At 41.8% G+C, this 20685-nt stretch overlaps 3 protein-coding genes across 3 annotated transcripts; 1 reads left to right on the top strand and 2 right to left on the bottom strand.

Moving 5' to 3' along the window:
• Positions 1 to 3721: 3721 nt before the first annotated feature.
• On the bottom strand, positions 3722 to 13197 carry prtfdc1 (phosphoribosyl transferase domain containing 1). Its single transcript, XM_022748759.1, has 10 exons — positions 13167 to 13197; positions 12907 to 13010; positions 12318 to 12424; positions 12043 to 12226; positions 10441 to 10506; positions 8211 to 8228; positions 7366 to 7448; positions 6978 to 7024; positions 6194 to 6270; positions 3722 to 4305 (listed from the first exon to the last, which is right to left on the bottom strand). The coding sequence occupies exons 2-10, from the start codon at positions 12937 to 12939 to the stop codon at positions 4258 to 4260; spliced, it is 663 nt and encodes a 220-aa protein (XP_022604480.1). The 5' UTR covers positions 12940 to 13010; positions 13167 to 13197; the 3' UTR covers positions 3722 to 4257.
• A 235-nt stretch (positions 13198 to 13432) lies between these two features.
• On the bottom strand, positions 13433 to 15671 carry enkur (enkurin, TRPC channel interacting protein). Its single transcript, XM_022748800.1, has 5 exons — positions 15465 to 15671; positions 14873 to 15018; positions 14541 to 14764; positions 14140 to 14286; positions 13433 to 13818 (listed from the first exon to the last, which is right to left on the bottom strand). Exons 1-5 carry the CDS (start codon positions 15542 to 15544, stop codon positions 13639 to 13641), a joined length of 777 nt encoding a protein of 258 aa, XP_022604521.1. The 5' UTR covers positions 15545 to 15671; the 3' UTR covers positions 13433 to 13638.
• Positions 15672 to 16207: 536 nt separating this feature from the next.
• Positions 16208 to 19272, top strand: thnsl1 (threonine synthase like 1). Its single transcript, XM_022748805.1, has 3 exons — positions 16208 to 16285; positions 16475 to 17874; positions 18163 to 19272. The coding sequence occupies exons 2-3, from the start codon at positions 16501 to 16503 to the stop codon at positions 18964 to 18966; spliced, it is 2178 nt and encodes a 725-aa protein (XP_022604526.1). The 5' UTR covers positions 16208 to 16285; positions 16475 to 16500; the 3' UTR covers positions 18967 to 19272.
• Positions 19273 to 20685: the final 1413 nt, after the last annotated feature.

Below are 20685 nucleotides of genomic sequence, written 5' to 3'. Positions count from 1 at the left end.
TTAAACTGATGTAAGTGGGACTCTCGCATTATGTGATGGTAAACATGAGGTCCGTATTCTTCATTTAATGCAATTTGTTTATGAAACCCGTAGCACATTATTAATGCAGAGAGAGGATTGTATTGATTTGACATAAAGTTCAATTGTGCATTAGAGACTAAACTCAGCAGGCAGTGAGAGGAATGAAGTATTTCTGTTTTCCCACACAAACAACACCACAATCTGTAACTCTATGGATTACACGTGTGTATAAAAATTCACAAGAAAACCATAAAACAGTTTTACTGGTTTCTGTTTCTGTGGTACTTTCCCAAAATAAGGACTTGGCCCACTCCATCAGTACACTCTCCTGTGTGCACAGCACTGTTGGAGCTTCAGGCGTGCATGCAGTGCAGTGTTGTTTTTATGAATGGCAAAGTGAGGACAGAGGAGTTCAGATCAATGAGGTGTTGTTGTCAGTTTGTAGTCTACTGTAATGACTGTATGTTTGTCTATTGTGTAGTTGTATGTGTTGTTGTGCTGCCTTGTATGGTTCACTGTTCACTAAAGCATGGTTGTAGTTTCTGTTTAAAGTTGTATTAAAAGATCGGTATGAACACTGGCTCCTATTTCCTTTAAACCAAATGTGTAGCTGCAGAATCAGAGTGACTCAAACATTTAGCAGAAGAGAGATTACGAGCTCTCTCGTGGCAGCAAAATGTTTGGCTGGATTAGGACATCACATGAAGTCCAAGTTCAAAGCCCAGCAGCGTTACGATTAGGACAGGTGGAAATGACTCTGCAGCACAGCATGCTATGTTTGTGGAAACCGGTTTACAACAACCCTTCATGCACAAACACTCATCAGGCAAGGCTACCGTCATTAAACTCAACATATATAATTTCATTCATTAAGGATTTGTTTAAGCTCTAGTTGAGTTTGAGAGTTTAAGAGGATGAAGATCACTCCCCACTCCAGGTTGTGTAAGTGGATCTGGCACCGAGTTTGATGACTGGATGAAACCCAGCAGCAGTCAATCTATCAAGCCCTCTGGCCAGCCAGTCCCTAATTGGAACACAATGAACGCTGGGGAGGATGTTCTTTCTATTTGTGAACCAAGATGCGTCAGTGAAGCAGTATTCATTAAGTTCCAAAGTGGGAACGAAGACTGTAATCTTTTAGCGTGGCTAAAACTTCTGATCAAATAAATGACCTAGATTTTAAATGAAGTCTGGTCTATTCATCTTAAATGCAGCAGAAGCACACATACCGAAGGACACTGAAGTTGTCTAACTTCAAAGTAATAGTTTGACATTATTTTTGGGAAATACACAAATAGGCTACAAGCTGTAAGCTAGGAGATGGTTAGCTTAGCTTAGCACAAACACTGGTAGCAGGAGGAAACAGCTAGCCTGGCTTTGATTAAAGGTGGAAAATTACACCAATCAGCACCTCTAAAGCTCACTAATTAACACCCTATACATGTGTCTTGTTTGTTTAAGACATACAAAAACTAATATGTAAGAGTCCAGGAGGTCACTGCACCCAGCGAAGAAATAGTCCTACACGTAACCCTTTTAAAAACCACAATTTGTCATTTTTATGGTTTGGTTTTTGTATGGGTTAAACAAATGAGATACCTGTGGTAATTAGTGAGCTTCAGAGCTGCTGTAGGTGGATTATTTTTTATTTTCTTTCAGCCAGGCTAGATATTTCTTAGTTTCCAGCTTCCTTGCTTGTGCCAAGCTAAGCTAACCAGCTGCTAGCCACAGCATATTCACTGTATGCACTATTGGTATCAATCTTATCAGTTAAGACAGTGAAGGGGGGACCACAAAATTATTGGTTTCTGGAATGATTATGCTCTATCTGTTGAGCTGGTGAAATCAAATCCTACGGCTCCGTCTCTAACCACAGGCTTCATATGTCAAACGCATGGATGTGTGGCCATTCAGATGTACAATTCCCGTTTTGTTCCTTTTGTTCTGAGCGCAGTTTACCTGTAGCCTACTTTCTGCGGTCGGCCCCATCCTCTGTTCCCTTGACGGGCCACGACAAAAGCCGCAGCATGTGAAACCTGCAAGGCTTTTTGTCCCGTCTTGCTTTCAACAAACCCAACATCAAGGTGAAAGACAATGGCCTCCAGGTTCCCAGGGCAGTGCGGGGGGCATTAGTGCTGGGATAAGTTAACCACTACTGCCAAGTGCTGATTTTTTATGATAAGGACACATGGGGCTGCGGCCAGAGGTACAATGGGGGTCTTTGTGGCTCCAGATGCACGGATAGCACACAACCAAAAAGCTGTGTAATTTTGTTTGAGCTTCTTTTCGTCTTCCTTATCTCACTCCTCTGCACCTTAGGGGTCAAGGACAAGTGATAAAACCTGCCTGCATTTAGGGCTCTTCTGACTGTAGTAGGGAAGGTGTTGTTTACCACTTCATTTGTGAAACCTGAGAGCATTTTGAGAGCACAACATGGAAACAGAGTGCTCCAAACCTCCCAGAACTCTCTTTTGTTTGCACTCACTCGTATTATCCACACAGCAACTCATTTATCAGGTCATTTAACTTGGAGAGCTGGAGCTGGACCATTACTTTTTGGCTTAGAAACGTGTTTGTAAAAAAAGTGAGGAGGAAAAGCCACACACACGGTATAGTTTGACTTTTGATTCACACAAAAACATATGGAACAAGCGTGGTGATAATATATGACCCTTCACTTAACGCCTTTAGTCTCTGTGGACCTTGGTGGTCTTTACATGGAGCAGTGAAGGGTGCACGGGTTAAGTGACACTTCTTCCCAGAGTAAACACAACAGATTCTAATTATTTCACCATATTTTAGTGGAGGTGCTGTAATCCTATGGTAATCACAAATCACCTAAATTCTTTACACTGCTAGAATAATGCCTCGTTCTGTACATGAAAGCCTGTTGTGTGATGTGCCGGCTGTTTGGAGTTTCAGGTGATTAAGACTAAAGAGTGCGTAGCCACATGATAACACTCGCCGAGTACACACCGTGTGCAGTGAAGTATGATCTGGTCTGTCTGTCGACATGCGCAATTGACTCTGTTAGTCACCCCAACAATGGCAACAGAACACAGAAAATACCTCAGTGAGTGTGTGTCTCTCGTATGTTTGTAGTTCAGAGCACTGAGTGTGCAGGTATTTTGATTTCTATAGCCGTTACACTGAGCTGTCTCCCCCAGAGATCAAGGGCTCAGAGTTTAATTGCAGGACTATAAACCTTGTAAAAACACAAAATCCTTAATGTTTGTTTATCTGCGATTCAGTGGAATGAAGAAATTATTTTTCAATAGGAATTGAGGAATGTTCGATGAAAGAAATAATGGGTTTTAAAAAAAAATTGACATTTCAAAAGTTTAGCTTCCATTATAGACTTCCTCCAGACAGAACACAGATATAGATATCTACTAAAAATCATTTGGACCATGATTGACCCAAACTAGTTGTGACGTCACAAAACCATGTGCGTACGTACACTTCTCAAACTCCAGGTGATCACAGAGAAACGTTCCTCCTTCAGCAGATGAATGTGAAAACAGCTTTCTACTGTCAAACTCTGCACATACATATTCCTGCACAGGGAATTTGTCTGCATATCTAGAGCTGCAGGGACTTGTAGAGGCTCAGTAAATGTAAAAAAAAAAAAAAAGAAAAAAAGTTCAACATTTAATATAAAATAAACAAATACAAGTTCAGATGTGTGTTTTTAGTGTATAAAATATTATGTTATATATGACAAATGATGGTTTTGCCATATTAATCTCATGTATTATGTATTATTATATTATGTATTATTCCAGTAAGGTCTGTTTACAGTTGGAAACAAACAGATACAGTGTGGTGCGGAGACTCTGTTTCGCGCCAGCCTGCTGCACCCACTGTGTGTTTTCCATGAGTCAGAGTGGGCGTCATCCAGGCACGAGGATGCCAGCGTCCATAAGCTCTCTCCATCTGTCACCAACGTCCTCTCCTGGTGGGAAGCGCTTCTTTCTCCCATTTATCAATTTCTTTGTTTGTGTGCATCTCGCCGATAAACAAAAACGGGTGATGAGGCAACAATTACACCTCATGAAATATTTGTTTTTTTTTAATTCAAGAGTCCCTCCAAAAATTTGGATTGGCTGCTTTGAGATAAAAAAAAAATTAACGCTGAAGCGTTGGGAGAATAAAGACATGGGAGAGTAAAGTGAACCTTTGCTTGCTGCTGAAGATGGCACACAAACTGGACATAAATTATGGTTTTAATGCCCCTCACACCTTGTACTTCATCTTTCCAGTCTTGCTGATAACACAGATATGCTGAAAGAAAAGGAGGCGGGAGAAAGAAAAATTAGCTTGTGTTATCTAACGTTAAATCTATATTACATTATGGATCAATCTTGTCTAAAAATGTTGCACATGATGATGGCAAAATATGCGTTTAGGGTCACCCTGTCCTTTGGGAAATCTCGGCATGTTGTGAGAGCTTTAACATGCCGCATACAGTATGAAAAGATGAAGCATGCAACAATTTGAAAGCAGAGAAAGGTAAATTACAAAAATATGACGCAGTCATTAATCTAACTTTGGGTGTACCAGGGGTTCAACTCATATTTCTTCTGTAGAATGAGGACAGATAAGAAGGGAAGCTTTAGCTCTGCCTGATAATGAGATCCTAACCTCTACATTCCACAGGTCACACTCCTTCAAACTTTCCTAATGAATACCACCCCCCTCAAACATGCACAGGAGACACACACAATCATACAGTACATACAGTCTGTGCAGCACACACACCCATGTGAATACACACACACACACAGACACACACAGCTATGGGAGTCAGTGTAGGCTTAGTGTTTCACATGAGTCAGAGGTAAATTTGAGGTCACGCCTCTGCAGATATAAAAATGGCAGAGTTCACATAGGTTTGCATTTACTAATTTCAGACTGATAGAAATATGGCTTGAAATGAACTGTCAGGGGTGCGGCGAGGAAAAACAGAGGAAAGGTTGCACGCCTGACCTGAAGCTTGTAGAGGAGTGAGATTGTTTAAAGGACCAATGAAAGCAGTCAGAAGAAAAATAACTGAAAGGCCAAAAAGGAGTAAAAGTGAGAGACAGTCTATAGTAGTGGAAGTTGTTTTGTTTATGCCGGACTACGACATTATTTACTATGTCAGATGCCTATAATTCCTATGGTAACATGGCCAAGAAAAATGTTAGAAATGCTGATGACACTTTGAACCCTGACATTCATAGCTTGCAGTTTTTCCACAACCTAATTATTGTGCAAAAGTGATCAGGAGATAAGGGCCAGAGAGAGACTTCTGGGAATGTCAACCAGCAACTAACAACCGTGGCATCATGGATTTTGTGGTAGATATCACCAAATGAGGTAGGAGGAGGCGAAACAAGACCAGAGTCTACATCCATGCTAGTAGCTGTGTGATACCATACCTGGGCAAAGAAGTGCTTTTAGCTAAATGCTAACATATGCATGCTAACATACTCACAATGATAATGCTAACATGCTGATGTTAGGTAGGTTAAATGTTAACCATGTTCACCATCTTAATTTATCAATGTTATGGTAGCACTAAAAAAGGAAGGAAAAGTCAAGGTATCACTGAAGTCATTAGGTTTCATCCTCTCGGGACCAGGAATGCCTCCAAAAGATTTCATGTCCATCCATTTAAGAGTTCATGAGATATTTCAGTCTTGAGCTGCTAGCTGCTAGCATGGCTAAAAATCTTGATGTGCTAGTCCTCCACCGCAGCCTTGTGAGACATCCTGGGTGCCGATATGGGTTGTCTTCCATTATTACACACTACATGGGTCAAAACACCCAGTGTAGGTCACTGGTTTATTATTGGGCTGATATTGTGAGAAAAAGTGACAAGCACTTGAAGTTCTTGACAGAAATCAACACAACACTGAGTACTGCTTTGAATGACAGTGTTATGAGTAAACACCTTGCACACATACAAACAGAAACCAGCTGAACAGATCTGAGCTGCTTTTCCTACATGTAAAGTCTCCTCAGGCAGGGAGGACACCTATTGGGTGAGTTTAGGTTTCAGGGCAGAGGAGTGCATCTCTTTGATTTGCTGTGTTTCCCCCCCCCCCCGTCTCTTTCATCCCTTTCTCTTAGCTTTTCAAAAGGTCACGTGCGGTGTGCAGCGGAGTCAGCGGACTCACTCACTTACATTCAGGTCACGGAAGTATTCATTGTAGTCCAGGGCATAGCCGACAACGAAGCGGTTGGGGATTTCAAATCCAACATCTATCAGAACAAACACAGACGAGGATCTGAATAAGTAACATGATAAATCCAGTATTTCTCTATGGATTATCAGTGGTCAGTTCATTTATAGATTTTCTCTGTCATAGCTGCCTGCAACAACTCTACTTCAATAATATACATCTGCTTTAGAAATGTTGAACATGTAGTAGTTACACTGATGGAACTATCTTTGTATTTACACTCCAGCTTTATACAATGGTTCATAAGTCTATCCAGTTTCTAGACTTTTGTCTAACTGTGGTGGGACAAGTAATCTACAGATTTAGTTTCAAGAAAACAAACTTAAAGAGGCTATTGCTTGACAAAAGCTTCAGCTGTCGTTGGCTTTATAACACAACAGGTTATAATAAGCCCTCTGAGCAGCGCTGCGTCTTCACTGCAGATCGGAAGCTACAGTGAGTCGCTAGCTGGTTAGCATGCTAGCTTCAGTAGAAGAAAAGATGCGATAGTAAACAGCTGTTAATGCTAACGCTGGCTATGTTGCAATAGCAAAATTCATAAATAGCTCCTTTAATGATGAAAGTTTGTGCGCAACCATACTTGCTAAGAAAACCACTTGAGCTTTGAGTAACATCACAAAAACACATGATTCACTGTTACTGACAAAGCAATCACAGTAGGCCTACAGTGAAAGACACTTGTACTTTAAAAAAGGAATATGTGGTATTAATATCAGGAATACTCACAGTCTGTCAGACGTTCAGCCATGTTAGGGACCCTCTTCACCAGCAGACTAAAACACATGTTAAAACGAAAAGTTTATTTATTACAGTAACTTTCTGTTTATTTTAATTTGAAAAAAAAAAAAAAAAAAGGCATCCCCATCCGAAGAAGAAACTGCTAACACTTGGACAGAGTTACATACACAGTAAAAGAGGAAATAACTTTCAACGCAAGCCATGTGTGAGGAAAGATGTTTATCTGGTGTCTGTGATCGCAGGAGCGCCAGAGGAACTGCCCACGGACACCAGATAGCGACTGTGGGCCAGCGATATCTTCTTCTTCTAGTGTTCGTCACACGCTTGGCATTTCCACCGGTGGGGAAAAACACAGATGATTGAATGACTGGCTCACCCTGCCACCTTGACCATCTTGGGTTCAAAGGTCTCCACATGCTTCAGAAGGGCCTTCATGGTCTTTCCTGTGTCAACTATGGCCTTAGGGAGGGGAAGAGCAAAGGAAAAGGGGAGAGATGATGAAGAGGGAGGGATGTGGGACATTTGAGTGCAGAACACTTTCAAAGAGGAGGAAAATTACACTGAGATATTTCTTTTTCTAAAGTTTTCCATCAAATATTTCCCCCTTTGAGTAAATATGTTTAATGTATTAATGAGAAATGAATGAGTGCATCTCCTGCACGCACTCTTACATCTGCTGAATCATTTTTGTCTCATGTCTATTGTTGCTTTTCTATAAACAGAGGAAATTTCCACTTTTTATAAGAAGTAACACGGAAAATTTTCCATGACATGAGGATTAAATTTATTTGTTTGTTTTCAGAGATGATACGACACTGGAGCGGTTCTTCTAAACTGTCTACAATTGTTGAAGTAAATACTGGCATGATTTTAGTTTTTTTGCATTTGAAGATTTGACAGCATCTTCTTATGGGTAAACAGTCCTTGTGATAGTGTGCTTATGTGTTCAACTTTTACAAGTGAAACATGATCTCAAAGACAAAACACTTTGTTCCTTTTGTCCTTTTGTAGACCAGAAGCAAAGGAGACGTGGCTCTTACAAGCACAATGGCTTCTTAATTTTCTAAAGAACTAAAAGAAGTTCAAACGAAACATGTCAAAGGCATCAAACAAGGTGGAAATTTGAAGGGCATGCTTGATAGAATTAATTTATTCTAAAAAGAGAAACTGGACTGCAAGTCAGAGCAGATGGGAGAAAGATTGTTTGCACCTGACACTCACCTCAACAATGAGGACACACTTGGTAACATGTAAAAAGAAAAACAGAAAAACACATTAGAAAAACATCACCTTTTGAATTTTAACACTGTTCAGGCAGAGTGACAATAAAGGTCGGGTTGTTTCTGTGAAATTTACATTTCTTAGAGATGGTACCTATAGCAACAATGTTGGCAGTATTTTCAATGCCTTAACAAAAGCACAGACGACTCATTTGACCTCCACAGTAACGAACATCTGTGTCTACAGTGAGTAAAAGGCACTTCTAAGTGTCCGGGTGTTGCACACTTTCCCTGCTGCACGGTTTCAAATGGCTCCTTGTTCCTGTTGGCTGGGTGTGTGGGGCTCTTTGTGAGGCCAGTGGAGAGTATCTATGGTTTGGGGAGAGCGATCGGAGAGAATGCAGGCACCCGGCCAATGCTCCCGGTCCACACCTGTACGCTGTTACATAACACTCAGAGAGAGTAGACAGAGGAAAACATAACTAACCTGTCTTGCTGCATGCTACAAAATGTAAACATACCGTTCAGCCAGCTGGACAACAACTGTGCACTGGCAATTATTTGAATCTGTATAGCATAACTGTTTGGGATTTTATAGTTTATTATGAAAAATTGAAAAACTTCTCTACTAATCTGTCATGGTGCCAGGTAAGATAGTATTAAGACTTAGTGCCAAGACTGAGTGGCTACAGCCACATTAGCAGCTCTGTGAGGCTGCTTTGAGGTAACTGCTAATGCCAGTAGGCTAACATGCTCAATGCTAACCTGCTGATGTTTAGCAGGAACAATGTCTAACATGTCCACCATCCTAGTTTAGTGTGCTAGCTTGCTAACAAATGCTAAACACACAAGTACAGATGAACGTAATTCGTTTTGCAAGTATTTAATCATATTGAACAAATGATGCAGCTACATGGAAGATCAGTGGATCATCAAAGTCAATATGATGCAACCTCTGGGGAGCATGAATGTGTGTTAAAAACTTCACGGCTGACTCACCGACATTGCTATCCCTTGAGCTACGCTGCTAGCATGTCTAAAAATGGCTTAAAGCTTTATGAACATAAAGTTGTTTTCTTTTCTAAGTAGGAACTGGTCGTTCACCCATGTGTCAATGCCTCTAGTTCCTTCTTCAGTTCACACACTGTTCTACATTTATGACTTAAAACTACTCAGGTTTCCATAATAACTCCTGGGAAACCAGAGAGCCTGCTCATGCCACCCCAGTCTTCAACTTAACATTTACTTCTTCTATGCTGTCATTACGTTGCCATTATTATGGTGCTGATTAATACGTTTTAATGGAGGTATCAATAGCACCACACTCCTAATCTACCAGCAACATTTCTGTATCAGGCTTACAAAGACTGATGACTAATAATTGGTTTTTTTAGATAATATATGAGACTTCGTGGGAGGTTTGTGTGTAATATTTCCATCAAAGTGAGAGACTGTAACTAGAGCGTGGAGTGATGCAGACGAAGTGGAGTGATTCATGTTTTCTGTGCAAGGTGCCTGTCAGCCTCTCTGTTTTTTTTCCCGCTGACCTTTTTACCCGCAGCGGAAATGCATCTTAGCTAACAAGTCAAAGTGACAGCTCAGTTAAGACAACTCAATATCAGCCTTTTCTTTTTTTTTAAGCAAATGCGTGTGGGCATATTAGCTGAGTAAGTGAAGTCTCTGTCCATCTCAGAGAATGATGTAGCGAGGAGGGATAATTCCTCATGATGCCGCAGCCTGTGTCCTCTCTACAGATTCCCCACTCCTCCCTGCCAGAGCTCAACAGGGATGAACAGTCAGTAAATCTGCCTTGTGGGAACATTTGTTTGCCTGAAATGTCTGATTCATGGCCAGGCTGGTGAAGGGCAAACCGCTTTAACAAAGTGCTGCTCATGAGATGTGCACAAAGAGGATGATTGTGAGGAGAAAGCTTCAAGAGTTGAAGCGCAGGGGTGTGTTCTGGTCTGAGGGCAAGTTTGGGGCAGTAAAAACATATTTGTAACACAGTTGCATATTATATAAGTACACAAAAATGTAACTGTCCGTGCTTGTATTAACTATAAACTCTATGTATTCTTGTGTAAAACCTCAGATTAGGCGTATCCTGTGTTCACCTCCTGACAGTTTGACTGACGGCTCCCTCTTGAGGACAAGGTAGTTTCTCTTTACTAAACCTGACAATGAATGAATACTGACCCCTACAAGATAAGAGACAAACTTTCCACACACACCTTTCCACGCAGAATAGACAGATCCCTGCTTCCTATTATGTGCAGGTCCTCTGTTGAGTGGTCATTCTGGGAAGAAGAAGAAGACAAGAACGTAAAAATGTGGCATATGATGCAATTATACTCAATAAAATCATACGGAGATGTTGTGAACTTTGTACTTTTTTTTTACTGCACGGTTGCTTTTCAGCCAACTTAAGTTACTGGATTTACTGGATTTACTGTACAACTTTCGAGAAAGCATTAACGGAAGACAAGTGCACAAAGGGTGACTATGAATTTAAAATATTATCCTTAACATAACCAGAACCAGGCCCAGTCTGTCCCTGCAGGAAGCAAAGCTTTGAAGAGCGACAGCTTTGAAGTTGGATTCACTTGGCTACAGATGCATCACTTGGATGAAGAGGAACAGTGACATGGACGAGATCCCGGGCCCTGGGGGCAGGTCACATGACTCCATCATGACCTGTGAGATTGACTAACAGTGTCATCACTCAGACACCGTCCTCCACTGTAGTAATGGCAGCTGTTGCTTGCTGCCATGTTGTTTGCTGATGTAATTATGAGGATTTGCTTTTGTTTTAATGTTGTTATGCTTTTGTATTTCTTTATTATTTTTGATATTTTTTAGAATATGTGTTTTTTTTTTATATTTTCATGTATTTATCAATGTTCTAATGACTACTTCCAAATATAGTTTACCTTTGATTGTTTCCAGTTTTGTGTTTAACAGTGTTTTTTTCCCCTTTCTTCTTCTGTGTGTTTGTATCTGTTGATCTGGGGGGTGGGCTGCTGCATAAATGTGCCCCTACACAGATAAATCAAGTTGTACTGAAGTAAATTTTGTTCAGTATTTGAATTACCCTCATGTAGCCATGTTGGAAAGTAAAATCTCAAGCTTTTTACTTTCTTATTAAGAAAACACGTGACATTACAGTATGACTTCAGTATGACCCAGGAAGGAAATAAACTATCTCTATTTGAATGTATGCTGTGTGCTGTGAGAGGAGAGCGGGACTGACGACACACGCAGAAAAATATAAATCAGATCCTTTTGGATTTGCTCTGCGCCAAAATACATCCCTGAATAACGAGTGACGGTGGTGACAAATGCAAAATGATGTCACTGCAAACATTAACAGAAAATGCCTCAGTTTATACATTCCAGGTGTTAGACAGTGTCATTATCTGTTCTTCTTGACAGAAACAAAAGCACCAATTACCAATCTGGTGTTTTCATGAACATGAGCTCTGCAGTTGCTCCACGATCAATCGTCCTTGAGGTGTCCTGCCTGACTGTGCCGCTTCCTCACTAAACAGAAACAAGAGTGACATCTGGTGGCCGAGCCGAAAGTCAGCTCCATCCCTGAGTTACATAAGGGATGTTTAAGTGTCTTTGGTGCATGAAGTTAGGGCTGTAAGTGAGCATTATTTTGATTATCAATTAACCTGTCATTCATTTCATCTATAAAATGCCCAAAAAATAAACCCCTGTATTTAAGCATATAGGTGTTGTTTGCTCTACAGGTTGTGAAGCCATCTGAGGAAAGTTTGTGATGTTTTATTTAGGCTAAATAAAAAAAAGATTTTATGCAGTTCACCCACCAGGTAGCTCTTCAGACGGATGAACTCCACCCGCGTCTCCAGGTACTTGTTGGAGTTGCGGCCAAGAACTTTGATGAACTCCACCAGATCTACGCAGAACTTGTAGCCGCCCTTCAGGACGCACAGCACCATTATATTGTTGTCCTCAAAGTCGTCCATGATGTAGCTCGCCAGACGCTCTATCCTGCAGGAGAAAATCACACCAGGGCAAACACAAATGACTGGAAAATGATTAAGAACTCACTCTGCTGTGTGTGTTTACGTGTGTGTTTTACCTGTTCATGATGACACCATGGGGAATGTAAACACTCTCTATGTCTTCGTGGTAGTGTTCTGGGTAGGTGAACAGGTCCAGACTGTAACCTGGCCAGTCATCTTTTATCTAAGACACACAACTCACTGTTAGGCGTGGAGGTGCTACTACTCAGACATGTGATATTTGACAGGGAACAGTCAAGTTTTTTTTTTTTTTTTAAAGTAAGTACCTTTTTAAGATGTTTGTGAACTTCTAAGGTCTAACAGAAAAATAAATCATGGATACTGTTCTTTATATCATTTTGTAAATTTTGTTGTAAGAAAAGTCTTATAGTTGCACTCTAACATCCTAAAACCTGGAAATCTTGAAAACTAAAATGTAAAGCAGTTGACAACCAAGTTAAGCTACATCTTCAAATTCTGATTTAAAAAGGAACTAACAGAAAATGTACTACAATATCAAACAACAGCAAATATGTTGCCGTCTTACAACAACTATAACAGCTGAACAAATAATATCGGACTATGGCACAAAATATAAAGCCATGACTTAGATATCTGAATTTAACACTGGATATTTTGATGAACTGAGCTTTGTGTTGAACGTACCACAATTCCTCCTTTCATCCCTGTGTTGTCCATCTGTAGTGGCGCTGCCAAGGTGAAGACGCCGCTCAGGCAAAGGATTAGGATAGGAAACAGGTATCAGTGACCTTCAGTGGAATACACAGAAAAATTATGGGACATAAACTGGATCTAAAAATGAGGAAGAAGTAAATAAATAAATTCCGTCTACAGCTGAACTAGAACAACCTGCTGCACGACATTTCTAATCTTAGTCTTAATCTTAGTGTCAAAGCATTTCTTACCGTTTTGTTGCCGTCTTTCCAGCGACCATTCACTAAACAAAAGTGGAAAAAACAGGAACTCATCCACATAAGTCCTGGTCAGCCACATGGCCTGTGGGATCATGCTCAAGTCATTTGCGTAAAAAGGACAGCGTTGTTTTAGTGGCGGAGAATTACAGGGATAATCAGCTTCATGTGATGCTATGTTGGCATGTGGCCCCATCACAAGCCGCTGAGGGAGAATGAAACAACTTAACAACAAATATGTGACACAATTTCTATGCTGTGAATTTTTTATTCAGTCAGAATGAAATTGATTTTAAAGGATTCTCAAGATTTCAAGCCTTTACTTCCAGCTTTTTGCAAAGAAGTTCTCTGATTCAACACATTTGCAAGGCAGGAAAACAGGATGCAAGACAGAAAGAATAATAGTTTGGCCTTTTCTGATGCTTAAATTTTAATATTCCTTAAAGTAAATCCCTGAGAGTGTTTTTTATGTCCTAGTAATGGGTATGTAGATGCTTTTGAACCTCTCGAAGAGGTTAATGTCGTTCTCCAGCTGCTTCATCGCCACTTCGAGCCGCTCCTTGTGGGCTTTCTTTGACAAGGTGTCGATGACGAGCGAGAGGCCCTGGTACTCATGGTGCACCTCATCCCAGCTCTTCTTCAGGCCCTGGATAGTGGACCCAGAGAGGGAAGCCGATCAGTGTCACGGTAAAGTCATTTTGATAATATATACAGTATATATCAGGATTCAAGCATTCTCAGAGGTAATTTAACACCCCTAATTTTGCTGCTGCAGCCATAATGGTCCGACCGAAAACATTTCATCCTGACCTGTTGGGGGTCAATAAGTACTTTTCTAAAAACTTCAAAGGTATGAAATCCCCCCACCCACCCCCTAATCCTAACCCCCAAGAAGTTCCAGATGTCTGTATGATCCCCTGCTGCTTTAGGGACAGGATTGCCACCGTGCAGCCATGTGTTTAGGTACCTCCACGACCGCTTGACGCTCCTCGTCAGACAGGTGTTTCATGGCTCCCTGCTCCTTCTGTTCTTTCACAAAGTTGTCATACTCCTCCTGAGCCCTCTGCTCTTCTTCACTCCGCTGCAGAAGGTACTCAGGCACTTCTCCATAATCCTGCCGACAGAAACTGGCAACTCTCAATAATAGGTTCACAGTGGATCTATTGAAATATGAAATCAGGCCTCACAGATGGATCATTTCATCAATGAAAATAGGAATTTATTCTCAGTTTTTGTATGTGCTACTTATTATGTTTTCCTGGCATTCATGGCTGTGAATTTGTGAACACATCTGACTGTTGGAACTGACAATGTCTCTGAAGTTGTGTTTCTCAAACTTCTCTTGTGTGTTCTATTGTAGGAAAATACCTTTTTCTTGATGTATTTGGGGACAAGTCCTGAATTTTCAAGGCGCTGCTTGTGTCCCTTCTTGGTGTCCACAAAGGTCGGCTGTGGTTTCATTGGAACCAGTGTAGTTGTCTTTATAAAGTCTCTCTTGGTATGCATGACCATAGGTGGGTTGTCTGTCCTCACAGGAACAGCCGGTTTTCTCGCAGTGTAGATGTGACGAACTTCTTTCGAGCTCTGTGTTTCTGAGAAAACATGAAAATATGAAGGTAAGAAATTCCGATGATACATAGCAGAATCATTGCTCAAATGCACGCCCACACATTGGTTATATAGTCTATGGAAATACTCACTTTCAGGCAGTTTGGGTTCTTTTGAATGCTTCTTGAGGTATTTGTCTGGGGATGGCACCTCTACTTTTGCTGGTCCCATCGTCCTCATTGCATCCTTGGTTGACTTTTTCTCAAGAACAACTGTCGGTCTAAACTTGGACATGTACCTTCAGAGGCAGGAGAGGAGAAAGATCATTTAATTTTAAAATAATTTCAGATATTCAATCATAAAATGAATCAAAGGATCCCTTCTTTCCTCTTTAACCAACATGCCAATTGCACTGCCTTCAACCATAAGTTAGATTAATGTAGTTAAGCTTAAGTAAGCAACAACAATAAACTATTACATATGCTTGAAAACGGTCTCATTCGCTATTATCAAAACAGTTGGCAAGTATCATTCTGTTACTTAACTACTCGTTTGCTCGACTGTATAATCGGTGTAATAGATTATTGTAGTTACTTATTTTCTATATCGACTTTTAACTACATCTTAAGTGCTCATTAACTAGCTTATGGTGCAGCCAACTAGCTTCCTGACCAACTAAACCAACTAGCTTAATTTGACCGGTGTAGCTAATGTTAACGTGTCAAGCAACAGCTTTGAACGTACATCGGCGGTTTCTGAGTATGAACCTCCTCCTTCGGTATGAGGTTGTAGACGCTTTCGGGTGGATGCACAACTTCAGACATGTTGAGTGACTTCGAGCAAAAAGAAACCGCTGTTAATTAAGTTCAGCTAATGACTAAACGAGCCAACTTGGCCGAGCTAACACTAGCTAGAAGTCCTTGGGACAGAGTTATTTGTTTGACAACACGCTGCCGGCTAGTTGCTGGGCAACTGCGGGGGCAAATGTTGCATTCACTAATGCTTGTTAAGTACTAAATTTCATTTTGCGACCGCGTTTTCCATGAAATTGATAGACCGTGGATTGAGTTAGAGCACCCGATCTATATGTAGCTACGACTCGTTTTATTTATTCTGTAAAAAAACAATTGATACCAAATTAGCATTTTCGTACTTTCAAGTTTATAACACTAAATTACGAAGTTCTAATATGTTCCTGAATGCAGCAAAGGGTCACCCCAAGTGTGAGGTTCGCGATAGAAAATGTTTATAAAAGTGTTTTGTTTGAAAAAATGCTTTGAAATAATTACGTCATTTGATGCATGTACAGTTAATAAATCATTAAATAAAAGTTTGGTGGGTTTTTTTTGCAACCAAAAGGCTGGTGTTTTTTTCGCTTCCCGTACTTGCCATGACCGAAATATCAATTTTGTCCCTCTAGGCTGACCGTAGTTGTTTGTAGTGACTGCAGAGAGTGTGCTGCAGTTGTGCTTTATCCGTTAAAACAAACCATGTCGTTACTACAGACTCGATTTACAACATAAAACATTCATAATCGGGTAATGTACAGGAATCCTCCATTTAACGTGAGTGCCTTACTTATTTAAACTATCATTTACGATGACAGGCCACTTTTAATACTGCCTGCAAAACACGTGCAAAGTTATTGCAGCCACTGTAGGCACTGTATTGAAATACGTGGTAAATAATACACATTTGTTGAAAGTGTATCTGCAATATAAATGTCTGCTTTGACCATATTTTCTTCCTTACAGAAGAAAGGGCTGTGCCATAAGACTCAATGGGTTTACTGAATGTAAGTCAGCTTGCAATAAGAGCTGCCAGGTGCTACCTGAGTCCCTTTTCAACACCAAAATCATGGATTTCCACCAGAACCATCGCTCTGGGCGGCAAGAACATCCTGCTCATGGGTCCTCCTGGAGCAGGGAAGACCACAGTGGGGAGGATAGTGGCCCACAGACTAGGACTGCCTGTCATTGATGTTGATGACGATGTCTTGGAGACGACATGGAAGATGCCCGTCGCTGCCAAGCTGGCATCAGTCGGTGGAGAGAGTTTTCTACAGGAGGAAGGTCAGGCTTTGTGTAACTTCTCTGCCTCTGGGTGTGTTGTTTCCCTGACAGGCTCGAACCCTCTTCATGCTGAGGCCATGCAGCACGTCAGAGAGACCGGGCTGGTCATCTACCTGGACGTGGACAGCGAGGATATCATACAGAGGCTCACCAGGATGAAGGTGAACAGGATAGTGGGCCAGGAGGCAGGGGTATCCATGAGGGATATTCTGCAGTACAGGAAGCAGTTTTATGAGAAGTGGCTCGATGTGCGTGTGCTGTGTGGAACAGGGGACACGGTGGAGGAAGTAGCGGAGAAAGTGTTAAAGGCTGTGGAGAGATATCAAAATCATGCTGCAGAAACCTTTGTGTCAACCAGGTGTGACACTGTGGGATCATCCAATCAGAAAACATACTTCAGTGATGTGGTTATAGAGGGTCTGGCCACAGATGGAGGCCTCTATGTTCCCAAAAATGGCTTCCCAAAGATTGATGCTTGTGAATGGCTGAGATTGGCTGACATGTCATACCCAGAGCGAGCGTTAGTTTTACTTGAAAAGTGCATCCACCCGCTGGATATCTGTGCTTTGGATCTCAGAACAATGGTGTTCAAGGCGTATGGTTCAAACTTTTCTTGTGAGGCAGTTGCACCTGTAAAACATCTCAATCACAACCAGTACGTTCAGGAGCTTTTTCACGGCCCCACCGCCTCATTTAAAGACCTCGCTTTGCAGCTGATGCCCCAGCTCTTCGCCTACTGCCTCCCGCCAATGTGCAACTACCTCATCCTGGTGGCCACGTCCGGAGACACCGGCAGCGCAGTGCTCAGCGGCTTCAGCAGGCTCGGCGGGACTGACAGACACAGGACCGGCGTGCTGGTGTTTTTCCCGGAGGAAGGGGTGAGTGAGATCCAGAAGCTCCAGATGATCAGCTACAGGGAGGGAAAAGCCAGGGCCGTGAGCGTCCTGTCAGACTTTGACTTCTGTCAGAGAACCATCAAGAGGATGTTTGGAGAGTCCGGGCTGACGGGGCACCTCGCTGTGGAGTACGGCACCGTCCTCAGCACCGCCAACTCCATCAACTGGGCACGGCTGTTGCCACAGGTGGGTTGATGTTGCTTGAGTTGGATGCAACGAAAAGATTTCCTTCCACAACAGGGCTTTTCCACAGCAAACACTTTAACTAATAGCTAGGGAAGCACAGGTACGACCAATAACATTAACAATGTCTCTGCTCTACTCAAGCTTCCCAGTAAGCCCTGACATGTTTTTCCATTTGTTGTGCTTTTATTTTCTGTTATTTGAAAGATGAAACACATTTTGTACCAGTGCAGTTACACTTTAAAAGTCATGTCTTGCAGTAAAGTTTTGTTAACGTTCCTCCTCTTGCAGGTGGTCTACCACTCCTCAGCCTATCTGGATCTGTGCAGAGACGGCGTTGTCAAGTTTGGGGAGCCCATCGATGTTTGCATCCCTACTGGTAACTTTGGCAACGCCATGTCAGCCATGTACGCCAAGCAAATGGGCATCCCGATAAGAAAAGTCATCTGTGCGTCCAACCACAACCGCATCATCACAGACTTTATCACCACAGGTGAGTACGATCTCCGGGGACGGCCGCTGATGCTCTCCCACTCCCCGGCTATAGACATCCTGAAATCCTCCAACCTGGAGAGGTTCATCTACCACGTCTCAGGTGGAGACGGACGCCTCGTCAAGGACCTGTTCACGCGCTTGGACGGACGGCAGCACTTTCAGGTTCCTGAGCATCTCCTCGGCAGGATACAGCAGGAAGTGCTGGCCGGCTGGTGCTCCGAAGACGACTGCCTGGGCGCCATCCGGAGCGTTCACGCACAGACGGGCTACGTCATGGACACACACACGGCCGTGGCTAAAGTCGTGGCCGACAGGCTGCAGGACGGTTCGTGCCCCGTGGTGCTTTGTTCCACCGCTCACTACGGGAAATTTGCTCCCGCTGTGTTCAAAGCTTTACAAATCCACAATATTCCAGAGGATCCGGTCGAGCAGCTGAGGATGCTCGGCTCGACTGCGTCCAGACCAGAGATGCACAGAGACGTGATGAAATGCCTGAAGGAAAGTGGCAGGAGGGCACACACTGTCTGTCAGGCGGAGTATGGTGTGTTGGTAGAGGAGGTGGAGAGCATGATACACGACTCCTTCTTGAAAGTTATGTAGAACCATTTTAGCTTTTGTTGATTTCCACCTTAAATTACTAATTTAATTTCAATTAATGTAAAAATTCTGCTGAACAGCATAAAAGTTGAAAGAAATTCAAACAGAAAAAGAATAAATAAGATAAAAATAAATAATAAATACCAGGTATAAGCAGGCGTGGTGATAAAACTGACATAATTTAAGAGGCGGGATCCTGGCTGAGCCGGCAGGATGGAGAACACATTCACTTTTATTGTACTGTAATGGAGCTCTGAAGTGTTTTCTAGCTCAATTTAAAGCCTATTGATTATGCAACATTTCTTAACATCATTATCCAGAGTCCTGGCCCACTAGATGGGGATGTCTGCTCAGCCACTGTTGTGCTGTGTGGGAAGCGTTTCAGCACCAACAACAGCAGTTTATGTGTTTTGCTTTAAGGGGAGTCAGAAGAGCAAATAAACCAGTAACGTGTGAGTTTAAAATCAATATCTGCAGTCAGGGAGATAATTATGTTCTTAAAGTTAACTGTACGCTCAAGCATTGAGCTATGGCAGCGTATAGTTCCCCTTTATCTCCACATATTTTTATTGTAATATGTATTGATTGGTAAATTACAACTGTTTTTATTCAGGAAAGGTGTTGCAGAGTCCTGTGATTGTCCACCGACTCATTAACTACCTTGGTTTATTTATTTATTTTTTTTAAGAATCACCTTTCCAGTGTTTAAAACAAAGACTGTTAATTCCTGTCTTATTTTGTTCTCTACAGAATATCAGTATAAATTCAGAAGTTTGACATTTTGGGAAATATGCTTATTCACGTTCTTGCTGTGAGTCAGATCAGAGGATTGATGGCACCCTCAAAGTCTTTAAGCTAAATGTGTAGCTGTGACAGAAACAGCTGGCCTGGCCAAAATGTCGAGCCACTCGACTCTAAATCTCAGCGTGAACGGCAGCATTAGCACGACTCCTAATGTAATTAATATAATTTAAATGTCACTGTCTTAATATTGAAGCTGCAGCTGAATAAAAATGAGTGAAATGCCTGTTAATGTTTGTACATTGTGCAGAGGGACTGGCTCAGATTTCAGCTCCATGTTTCCTCCTTCCTGACTTCATCCGTGATCCCAGAAACACCTGAACCTGACACCTGAGGGAACGATGACCAGTTAACTCCTGCTATCACCAGGTGCCAGGAAGAAACAGGGAAACAAACCTTCAGCCTGAGAGAGAAACTGAATCTTAGGTAACTGTTTTACTTGAGATTTACTAGAGATGTTATCTAAAGGCTGATATGCCTTTATGTGGTGTCAGTGTCCTCTCATTTGCATAGACAGTTTACAGTATAGCTGGAGCTAGAACTAATACACCAATTCTTCTATGTATTTTTCCATAAAGAAAACTCATTTTGAAGGATGATTGAATTAGATATTTGCAAATCTGAGAACAACCATAGCGAGCCCAAAAATCAATCACTGTTTAAAATACTGCTGGTGACCTTGGTATATTTGGGGATGGTTAATCTATAGCCTGTGGAAATTGGTGATATGATATTAACTTTGGTGACAAAGACACATTCAGCACTTTGCTCTTCCTTTTGCCAGACATCTGTCAGAGCAAACATCATGCACAGTAATACAGAACAGGGGCGGAGTGGCCCTCTGGGTAATTTTTCACCCTTCGACGTCGCGCCATCCATAACAAGAGTCCAGGAATGAATTCTGTCTCTGCGGCCATCAGT

Source organism: Seriola dumerili, unplaced genomic scaffold, assembly GCF_002260705.1.
Source record: "Seriola dumerili isolate Sdu_G_001 unplaced genomic scaffold, Sdu_1.0 BDQW01000129.1, whole genome shotgun sequence".
Lineage (NCBI taxonomy): Eukaryota > Metazoa > Chordata > Actinopteri > Carangiformes > Carangidae > Seriola > Seriola dumerili.
This window is presented reverse-complemented; position numbering and strand designations above follow the sequence as displayed.

Coding starts and splice junctions, on each gene's coding strand:
- prtfdc1 (XM_022748759.1), bottom strand. CDS start 12,939: ATGGACAACACAGGGATGAAAGGAGGAATTGTG. Junction 12,227..12,317: donor CATGGTGTCATCATGAACAG/GTAAAACACACA, acceptor TTTCTCCTGCAG/GATAGAGCGTCTGGCGAGCT. Junction 10,507..12,042: donor TCCGTCTGAAGAGCTACCTG/GTGGGTGAACTG, acceptor TCTTCTTCCCAG/AATGACCACTCAACAGAGGA.
- enkur (XM_022748800.1), bottom strand. CDS start 15,544: ATGTCTGAAGTTGTGCATCCACCCGAAAGCGTCTACAACCTCATACCG. Junction 14,765..14,872: donor AGAACCCAAACTGCCTGAAA/GTGAGTATTTCC, acceptor ATGTTTTCTCAG/AAACACAGAGCTCGAAAGAA. Junction 13,819..14,139: donor AGCGTCAAGCGGTCGTGGAG/GTACCTAAACAC, acceptor TCCACTATCCAG/GGCCTGAAGAAGAGCTGGGA.
- thnsl1 (XM_022748805.1), top strand. CDS start 16,501: ATGGGTTTACTGAATGTAAGTCAGCTTGCAATAAGAGCTGCCAGGTGC. Junction 17,875..18,162: donor GGGCACGGCTGTTGCCACAG/GTGGGTTGATGT, acceptor CTCCTCTTGCAG/GTGGTCTACCACTCCTCAGC.